The 10,069-nt window shown below is 43.5% G+C and overlaps 2 protein-coding genes across 6 annotated transcripts in view; one reads left to right on the top strand and one right to left on the bottom strand.

Moving 5' to 3' along the window:
* Nucleotides 1-1,509, top strand: part of LOC119340385 — a 2,587-nt gene extending 1,078 nt beyond the window's left edge. Inside the window, exons 4-5 of the mRNA XM_037612297.1 lie at nt 203-318; nt 1,114-1,509. Of these exons, the coding sequence (XP_037468194.1) occupies nt 203-318; nt 1,114-1,132 (135 nt within the window). The 3' untranslated portion in view covers nt 1,133-1,509. The remainder of the gene's footprint in view (nt 1-202; nt 319-1,113) is intronic.
* A 349-nt stretch (nt 1,510-1,858) lies between these two features.
* On the bottom strand, nt 1,859-8,199 carry LOC119337441 (formin-binding protein 4-like). 5 transcript variants are annotated; one of them, XM_037609581.1, is made up of 10 exons: nt 7,957-8,197; nt 6,703-6,783; nt 6,103-6,224; nt 5,149-5,765; nt 3,852-5,047; nt 3,690-3,769; nt 3,141-3,236; nt 2,980-3,053; nt 2,457-2,592; nt 1,859-2,286 (listed from the first exon to the last, which is right to left on the bottom strand). In XM_037609581.1, exons 1-10 carry the CDS (start codon nt 8,042-8,044, stop codon nt 2,203-2,205), a joined length of 2,574 nt encoding a protein of 857 aa, XP_037465478.1. In that variant the 5' UTR covers nt 8,045-8,197; the 3' UTR covers nt 1,859-2,202. The 5 variants fall into 5 exon arrangements, 2 of the variants coding, with proteins under 2 accessions (XP_037465478.1, XP_037465479.1); XM_037609582.1 differs by having other exon boundaries at nt 6,429-6,783; nt 7,957-8,023; XR_005163335.1 differs by lacking the exons at nt 1,859-2,286; nt 2,457-2,592 and adding an exon at nt 3,317-3,361 and having other exon boundaries at nt 3,009-3,053; nt 7,957-8,199.
* Nucleotides 8,200-10,069: the final 1,870 nt, after the last annotated feature.

Raw genomic sequence — 10,069 nt, 5'->3', positions numbered from 1 at the left:
GTTATATTAAGAATTAATAATATTTAGGGAATATCAATGTAAGAGGATCAGCTAAAGATAAGTAGCCCAGTTTAGCCATCATAATGTGAATGATTAGGTCAATACAGGATATGGTGATTTCTTTCCTCATATTTGAAGCAACAGTTATGTGCTGATGTTTGATATGCCTAATGTTTTATGCTGGATCGTATCACCTTTCTAGGTGCAAAATCTAATGGGTAATACAGCCTTGGACCTTGGAAGAGCTAATCTGGCAAAGAGTGGTCAGATAAGTAGGAATGCTCTCTGCCCATGCGGTTCTAAGAAACGATATAAAAAGTATGATTCTTCCATGCCTGATACTGTTTTATTAATGATGTTCTGTTGCCACTCGTTTGTTGGTGTTGTGTTTCCTTTGAAAATCAGATTGCTGCAAATTACATGTGCACTTACATCTTTTCTTTTAGATGGACAACTTACAGAGAATATAGTTGTAGAAAATCTGTAAGCGCACGGTTACTACTATCTTAGCAAAAGGTAGATATAGATTTTTCAGTATGTACAAGATTTTGTTACTTGGCAGGGCTCCTGTCCTTGGTTCACTGAAATTTGGAGCGAGGAAGTTTGGCCCATTTGGTAACTTCTTTAGTTTGTGTCTATTCTTCACGAGTGAAAAAGTGAGATGCTAGGCAGCTGATATAGCTTGGTAATCCATGGAGGCTTGTACCATTTATGATGGTGCCTGGCACGTCATTCTTGTGCATTAAATACTAAATGGTGTTTCACTTGCTTGAACTTATAAGTGGTACTCCAAATCCTGATTGCTCCATTGCCACACATTGCCATACTCCACTTAGGCTAACCTAACCTTTTTTTGTGACTTTGGTTCCTAACATAATCCACATGTCACACATATGCTTTTACCAAGACTTGTAGTGTGTGGCGACCAATTTATTCGCCATAACTTAGGTGTGGCCAACTGTGGTAGCCAACTGAACACGTCCTTCTTTTCCTCTTTGTAGATAGATCCAGCCTTCTTATTTCTTGTGCGAGTTCATATTCTTGCCAAAATAATGTATGCTGTTATGTTTCTTGTCTTGTGATAACACTCTTTTTGCTGCATGACATATGTAGGTGTTGTGGGGCTTCTTGAGGTGAAAACCCATGCTTTCCTTTTGCTTGCTAGAGCTGACTGGGGCAGAGTTCTGCTCTGCTGTGATCAAGAAAAGCACGTCGGGATTCTGAACCTAGACAGCGAGACTACATCAGCGGCTGAAAGAGCCAAACTTAATTGTCGCAAACCTGGCTGCGGGACTTGTAAAGCGCCATAAGGGGCTCTGTATTATGGGATAAACCTTTTCCTAAACCCTGTGATGTCTGGCCTTAGTTTATTTGATTTGCTATGCAGACAGTTCAAAGCATCCACGGGCATGGAAGCCTGATGTTTCAAACTTCCTATTGGTCAGTTTATTGAAGTTCTATGTACATTGAGGAGCTGATATTCTTGCATCTGAACAAAATTACAGGAGATTTTGCGCATCCTGGCAGTGTTACACTCTCCCTTTGGGAAACACTAGCTTCTGTTCTACTTTCTTTTGTGATTGTATATTTGGATGACACCATTGCTTTATGGGTGGTACTGGAGAGTGCATCATGTCATGTGCACCAGAGCCCCGAAACACCCACCATAAAGTCTAGTCAAAACAAAAACGAAACTTGCGGACGTCAATTGCCTTGGGCAAACGAAATCTAGCAAATGGTGTCTGAGGGCACTTTTAAGTTCTGAATTTTTAAGTATGAAAAGAAATACTTAAGTATCTTTTTTCCTTCTAATGATGTAAATAATTAGAGAAGTCTCTGTAGTAGCTAGCACAACCTAAAATTGAATATAATTGACATTGTTTTGAAAGCAAACGATATCAGATCCAGGTAAAGACTCCCACCACTTAACAAGGCACGTTTTTCCTTGGTCAGCAACTAACTAGTAGATCTTGCTTCAGTAATTCGATCTCAAGTTGCCACTCTTACAAGGGTGCCTCTATACCAAAACGAACTCTCCTCCCCACTATGATCTTCCAGTGGAAAATATAAGAAACAATACAGCCTCAAAACCAAGGTAACATCAGAAATCGGTTGCTTCTCAGGACGTGACGGGCAACGTATCGATCGAGGTACGGGGATATCTACAGAACAAAACTAGACCATCTTCAACTAATCCAATCTTTATTTGCTAGGCCGATCCCAAGTCGTCTCGGAAGTGAGGTTGTTCCCATAGTACACTTGCTTCGTAGACTCGTCTATGTATGCCTGCGAGCAAAGAACAGGTTGCGTTAAAAAAATCATAGCTATACTTTGTATTAGATTGTCAGCAAGAAACATGTATTTATTGGAAACTGAGATGCATCATTCAGTCTGGATGTTTTAGCTAGTATGGCAAAAAAGAAAAACAAGTGTATGGAACCAGGTAAAATACTAACCTGCCACCCAGAAGGAAGACCCTTGGAGAGCTCTGAGAGATCAGGCTCCCCTTTGTGTTGTTCGGCAGCTGCACGAATAGATTCAGTCTTCGCTTCCTTCTTTGCTTCAGCTCTTTTGCGTTTTACACGGTCACGCCTACAAAAATGATGAAGATTACCAAGTTGAGCTTGAGTTACAAACTAGAACAATCCCAGTAAATCTAAAAAAAGATTAAATGCAGGTGCCTAACATTTGTAATCCTAGAAATGGCATGGTCCACAATCAATGCTATAGCAAGAGTTCAAGTCTATAAGCAAGTTATACAATCCATATTATTTTAAGTCAAGACTCAGAAAGGATAAATTTGAGAAAGAGGAAAATATGCCAAAGGCCAGTACTCCCCCCGATCCATATTAATTGTCGCTGGTTTAGTACAACACTAAACCAGCGACAATTAATATGGATCAGAGGGAGTAATACTTTGTTGTAAATATGAAGTATCAAGTTATTCAAGTCAAACATCATATGGTGAAGGAACAATACCAGTCACCACCAAGGGGAACAAAATTGGCATTTTCCTTGGCTTCTCCACTAGCTATTTGTTGCTTACGCCACCCCTGAAATTAATGAAACTGATCAAATCCAAAGACTTCAGAAGCATTTGTCATAGCGTATATGTTCTCAAGAGAGGTGAAAAGAGTTACATCTATTTCCTTCCGGCGTTTCCTTTCTAGGTACTCCAAAGCATCTTCAGGCTCCTCTTCCTCTTCATCACGAAGCTCCTCTTTTGCAGCTTTCCACTGTAATAGTGAAATAAAAGAGAGGTTGCTTTAGCAAAGGTAGATTAATAAGGAAACAATCATTATACATCAACACTCACCTTGTCTTAAGCCTTACCAATTACCATGTAAACAGATTGCTCTGCCTTTAAAATAAGAAATGATAAACATGAGACAAAATAGTCAGGAAACACTGTCACACTCCCACTTGCATGAGTCGTTTTTTTCTGGACGACCTATATTGTGCACAATGAAATAAACTGGCCAAGAACAGTGTGCTCTCTTGTTAATGACATAACCAAGAGTATGTCTCAACGGCTAAGTACACACAATTAGCAGTAATGCATATCATGCAGTGTGTTAAATTTCTTCATTAATGTCAGGACACCACACTAGGGGGCAGTGGATGGTAGGGTAGGAGAGAGCATAAATGGTCACTATTTTAACAGCAGCTTTGGGAGGTCGGAGAGATACCTTATCCACCAGACTTGACACCTTCTTATTAGATCTCAGTGATGATGCAACAGCAACAGGTCGCTTCTTAGTACGAGGAACTGCAAATCAGTGCAAATGTCAAAACTAAAACAATTATAAGCTAGTAAGATGAAGTGTCCTTGTAAAGAATAATAAAAGTACCTTTAGTCTGATTAGTGGTGCTAGTAGAAGCTTGAGTAGAACTTCCATGTACTGTTGGTCCTGAAGCTGAGACTGCTTCTACTGATTGGCTCAAAGACGCAACTGTGGGCTCCTTGGATATCACTTTATCAGACTCCACAGGATTCACATTACTATTTGCAACAAGGGAGGCCGAGCTTGTTTTGTTATCTAATTCACCACTAGAAATGGCAGAGGTTGATGAAGCATAGTATCCAGAAGATTCAGCCGCTACTTCAGTGGCAGCCATCGTGACGGAAGGATAGCTATAATAAGAACCTGGTACTGGGGGGATGGATGTGGTCTCAACAGGAATAGATACGCCACTTGCAGACAATGGTGCATAGTAAGAATGCTGCTGTGATTGAAGAATATGAAAATCGCTTGCTTGCATATAGTAGTTGGCATTTGTGCCATCTGTACCAGCAGCAGGATAGTACTCCATTCCTGGAAGCATATAACCCAAGTTTGCTTGATCTCCGTATGGCTGAGGAAGTGTATCAGCATGAACAAATGATACAGCGTGCTCTTCAGGTTCAGGAGGAGGTGGAGGAGCTGGTTCATTCTCAGGTGGTGGAGGTGGAATCCATTCCTCTTCTGGTGGTGGTGGAGGAGGAGGAATGTCATTATCCTGTGGGGGAGCAGAATCCTCCAATGATGACAAAGCTGGTGATCGTACTTGCTCTGATGAAGGATGCTCCTTATTTGGCATAGAAGTGGAACCGCCCTGCTCTTCAACACCTTCTTCATCGACCTCCATTTCCACGTCCATATCTTCATCACTGTCTGATTCAACTCTTAAAATAGCTGCTGCCACACCTTGTGAGTTCTGAACAGATAATGTTGTACATGGTTCCTCAACCTTAATATTTTCGTCGCCAGTACCTATTCCCAGAGTGCTAACATCAACCTTCAAATGCTCACCCTCAGAGGGTGCCATAACTTCAGCTTCATTAGGTGCTTTGTGTCCTGCATCCACTGTCTCCAGATATCCATGTTTGGTAGTGTAGCTAGCTTCAAACTTGGAAACTGAAAGTTCTAGTTGCTTAAGGTGCACCTCAGCATGCAACCACAACGGAAGTAAAGAAGATCCATACGAGGAGAGGGTATTACAGTCTGCTATTCGTATCTCAATTTCTCTTTTTATCAACTCAAGACTGTCAATGGCAACATGTGGCCTGCATGATGACATGGAAAAATTAGTTACGCAGTTCTGTGTAGAGGAATGGTTGAAAAGGGTAAACTGAAATGGCAAAAGGATGATAAAAATAACAAGCACCTTTCCAGCAGCTTCAGTCTTTGCAGTAAATCCTCACCATATTTTGCAAGCTGCAAGGGGTCAATGTCCACTCTCCCATGACTAGCAACGGCTCCAGTGTAAGCATAAGGATCATGAGTATAAGTTCCCATAGCAGTATAGGTTGCTGTGCCATTTCCAACAGACACATCACTAGGATATGCTTCGACATTACTGTGGGGAAGGACATGTGCTTGAGCTTCTACAGAGTACCCCATATGAGTAGGCACAGATGCAGAAGTGACTCCATCAGCAGCAACTACTGAAGCTAATCCATTAGGAATCTCCCAAGAAGTTTCTCCTGTAACTGTGTTCCAGTAGTAGCACTGGTTACTCTGTTCATGCATTATAGCCTTCCAATTCCCACCAATGTCACCAACAATTTGCATGCCAGATGAATCTGGGACAGCTTCCGTAGCTGTCACACATTCATTTTCCAGAGTTGGCTCAGGGGCAATAGTAAATTCCTCAGCAACATTTTCTGTGATATTTTTGACATCATCAGCTTGAGATACCTCCTGCTGAACACTAACAGAAGCAGGCAGTTCACTATCTGCATCGCCGTTATCCCCAGTTACATCACCATGATCATGAATAACCTGAAAGTGAACAAATTTCATCGTAAGACGAACTGAGCTCAAACTTCTTAATCTGAATAATCTTCTCTGCAAGATAAGATACTATCGTTGAAACAGAATCATACGGGTGCTTAATACCTCCAATCTACAGAATACAAATCATGAACTATTTGGAGGCTTCAGCTAATATATCAAAATGGGTTCAGCATATATGGGGCTTACAATACAATATACAAGAATCTTCAGATTAAATGGTTAGCACAACAAAGTTCAACCTGTTTGGTCTTGCATAAGAAAGTTCAACTTCAACCTGTTTGGTCTTATAGGGTACAAGAGAATAAATAGGAGATTCAATTACCTCGGCACTTGCATCTGTTGGACTCCCCTTAGTTTCACCATTGGGTTGATCTGTTGCTACTTCATCCTCTTCTTCATCATCACTATATTGCCCAAGCAATGCTAGAGGATTTTCCTTCTTATCTGAAAAAATAAATTCATAATTAAAAACGCAAAAGCTTTCATGTGACACAATCTATATTGCACTATTTTCTGAAGTATATGTGAGGATCAACTCAGGTATAAAAGTAGAACAAGTTCGTTAAAATTACTTTAAAATGCACCATGGCGGCCCAGCAATAATTAAAATACCAGGTTAGGAGCTACAATATAAAGAAAGAGACATACGAACCGAGGAGGCAACAATCATCCTGAAATCCCCACGCTCAGATGCTGCCAAAAGAGAAATTACCGGAAGGAACACACCCAGTTTTGACAGTGGCAGCCTGATCTGAAGAATTTACTTAATGTTCCTTGCAGGCCGGGAACCCTACATGTGCCTCAAACCAGAAATTTGGAGCATACACATGCTTGAAGAAAATTCCAAATTTCCACCAAATTTATGTTCCATAGGCATGTGCCGTCTTTACATATCCCTTGGAAGGAAATTGATTGAACCCACCTGACGAAGATGGTGAAGTGGGAACACCAGTTTGCTGCCCACGGTTTTCCTCTCCAACTCCCTCTTTCATAGATGCCTCCCCTGCAATGCAAGTTTAAAGTATCAGCAGTCAGCTTGTTCAAGGTCTATTGGATATTTGGAGTGGCATTTTATGCTCAGTAGTTATACTACTGCAATCATATGTTGCTACTCATACTCTTGGGCATTCAAAAGTGCAACAAATAGCTGATCTCTACAATTATAAGGAGTGGGTTCCAAAAAAACTGTTAACGATCCTTCCTTGATTCCATCTCTTTTTTTTACCAGAACTGGCATATCGCATGAGGTGATGTCATACATCACCTCTGTTGATTCAGTTGGGGCAATGTAGAGCAAATGCAGAACCCAGTAACCAGGTCTCTCCATAACCAAACCCATGTTTTGGGCTGAGCAGCAGCATTTATTTAACAAGGGATGTAACGTAGCTGTACATGCACAGATTCACAAATTTCATTACCAAATTTTATTTGTTTCCTCAGGTTATATTTTAAGTTTTTATCTCTGCTCATTGAAATGGAAATTGTGTGCTCCTTTTCAGTTATTTTTCATACAACAAAATATTGAACTGCTAGCTTCAAACTCCAAAAATGCAGATTGATCTTTACTAGTAGTTTTGGTGGCTCTCACCCCAGTAATCTAATATTATAACCTTCACCACTTAAATTCCTATAGTAGAAACATCTTGGATTATGGTCTGATACAAGTGCAGCATATGGTGCTGATTTAGGAGCTGCACTGGACATGTTTCTTCCTCGACTCAGGCAATTCCCTATATCCCTGAACCAGTAATAACTTGTTTAACACGCGGTGAAATATGCAGCTGAAAGTGATACTGAAACTCTATATAGTGCACACAGGTTTAAGATCAGCCTAGGCTAGCAAGCCACTTCTCCTTTTGTTTTAGGTTTTAGCCTCATTGCCCCTTCTTGTGTGTCAATTACCACGTCCAGATTCTACTGGTAGAGCTGGTGATTCAAGGTGCATCCACTTAATCAGGATGGACAAATTCAGGCAGCCAAACAATCACAAACCATGCAACAGGATAACCTTCGAGTGTTCAGAATATAAACTAACCGAGTTCCATTCAAGCCTGCCCCGATTGCAAGCTAGATAATCGACGCGATGAAACCAGCAACTAGACGCACATCAGTCGCGAGTCGACCAAGCACAGACCACGGAGGAAAACCGAACCCGGGGCAGGGGCGGAGAACTCACCGGGGGAAGGATCGAGGAAGAGGTCGAGCTTGACCCTGCGGCCCGAGGCCGCCTTGGCCGCCAGGCGGCGCTCCTTCCGCCTCCCCATCGCCGCTGCCCCGAGCAGCCGGGCGCGCGCCGGGGGTGGAGAGATGGATGTCTTCTTCTAGGGTTAGGGTTCGGAGGGTGACGTCGGGGGTGTTTTACGCCGAAAAGGGAAGCGGTGCGAATCAGGAGGAGAGGCGAAGTGGAGGGAGCTGGAGGCGGGTGGGCCGCTTCGGTGGAGTTTTTTTTTGCTCTGCACGTGTTCTCGTTTCGCTTCGGCGGAGAGTCGAGGTTGGGTGGGCGCGGTTGTCTGGGTCTAAGAGCATTACTAGTAGAACCCTTAAAACCCTCAAATTCTTAAAGCATTTTTAAGGGTTGAGAAGTGTTACTTTTTGACATTTTTAAGGGTTGAAAAACAGGGGCAAATACTAGAACCCTCAAACCCAACCCTTAAACTGCTTTAAGGATTAGATTTGAGGGTTCTAGTCTTTGCCTCGATCCCAACCTTTAAATCTATCATTTGACATCTCACAATTTATGACAAACAAGAACATAATCAACTTCCAAACAAACTACCAAACGACAATCATTGATGCATGGTTTAATAGTTTACATCACAAAATCATCATCTTCCTCCTCTCATCGGCACCATCACCAAAAGTTGCACCTCGGCGCCATCTCCTAGACCACAAGCGGGCTCCGTCAAGCATCTCCATCGGCACCGATGGAGTCGTACACACCGCCATCACCACAACTACTCATCGGAGTGTCACCTCGAAAAGTAGAACCCGCAACACGGAACATCCTCTTCCTCTCCGCGATGTCCTCCTTGTAGTCCTTCCACCATTGCAATTGGTCTTGATCCATGTCCTTCTTGGACATCATCATGTGCTCTTTCTCTTCCACCATGAGTTCTTTCCATACCTTTGCCTCTTTGAGCTTGATCATCCTCTCCTCCAACTCGGCCTTGCGCTTTGCTTCTTCACGCTTTGCTTTAACTTGTGCAAGCTTGACCTCTTTCTTCTTCTCGTTGATAAGAAGCTTCATCTCCAATGTCTTCGTTGTCAATTCCTCTCTTGCCTTCATCATGTGGTTCATCTTCTCCCTTAGACTTGACGCCTCTTCTTCCATCTTCACCCTTAGCTTGCCCTTCTTGTTTCCCTCGGGCTTGCCCATGTTCCTCTCCTCCTCATCTTCATTATAGTCCATCCTTAGCATTGCCGACTTCTTGGGTGCGATCTCTTGATCCCTCAACTTCCACTTGTCAAAGGTTTGAAGAATTGACCAAACATGCTTAAATGGGAATGGCTTGCCCTTGGAAGCGGCCATCTCCTTGTACCTCAAGCCGGCAATTGTCTCCTATCAACCACACATAAATCACATAAGAACCCACCAATAGCATAGTGCACACACATAATCAAAATAGTGAAGAAATATGTACTCACATAGTCACTCTCCACGGTTCCACTAGGTGGTGCATCCCTCACTTGGTCCATGGCCGCACTCCAACGAGAACAAGCGGGCTTGATCAACTCCCACCGGCCTTCAAGCGACCGGAAAGTGCGATGGATGAACCCACTATTCTTCGGCTTGATCCTACAATAGACGTCCTTGATCCTTTGCCAATACAGTTTACCGGTTTGATCAGTGCCGGTGGTTGCATCCATTCCCACAGCTGCCCAAGCACGAACCAAGAGGACATCTTCTACCTCGATGTAGTTTGTCGACCGCGTGTGTGGGCGGGAAGCGGCGGTGAATGCCTCCACCCCTATCTCGGCCACCTCCTCCTCGTCATCCCCTTCATCCTCCTCATCTTCCTCCAAGTCGTCACCAACCCTAAAGGGGTCTAGAGGCGAAGCTCCGAGGTTCACCTCCGCGTTTTGGAGGAGGTCCATGAACGAGGATGGGGTTGCCATTTCCTCGAACACCTCGTGCGCGGCGGGAGGAGGTTCGGCGACGGTGGCGGGCAGGGCCGCGGCCGCGGCGGCGGGCTTCTTCCGCGGCTTCTTCACGGCCGGGGACGAGCCGACGACCTTGGAGGAAGCCCCTCGAGGCCCACGGCCGGCCGCCTTCGGCCGGCTCTTCTTGG

This window comes from Triticum dicoccoides, chromosome 7B (genome assembly GCF_002162155.2).
Source record: "Triticum dicoccoides isolate Atlit2015 ecotype Zavitan chromosome 7B, WEW_v2.0, whole genome shotgun sequence".
Classification (NCBI taxonomy): domain Eukaryota; kingdom Viridiplantae; phylum Streptophyta; class Magnoliopsida; order Poales; family Poaceae; genus Triticum; species Triticum dicoccoides.
Note: the sequence above shows the minus strand (reverse complement) of the source record. Positions and strands in the feature narration are given on the sequence as shown.

Bases quoted from the DNA above. Each gene is read 5' to 3' on its own strand.
- LOC119337441 (XM_037609581.1), bottom strand. From the start codon at position 8,044: ATGGGGAGGCGGAAGGAGCGCCGCCTGGCGGCCAAGGCGGCCTCGGGC. The intron at 6,784-7,956 runs GTGAGTTCTCCG...CTTGCATTGCAG, and splicing joins CTTCCTCGATCCTTCCCCCG to GGGAGGCATCTATGAAAGAG. The intron at 2,593-2,979 runs GTATTGTTCCTT...TCATTTTTGTAG, and splicing joins GTTCCCCTTGGTGGTGACTG to GCGTGACCGTGTAAAACGCA.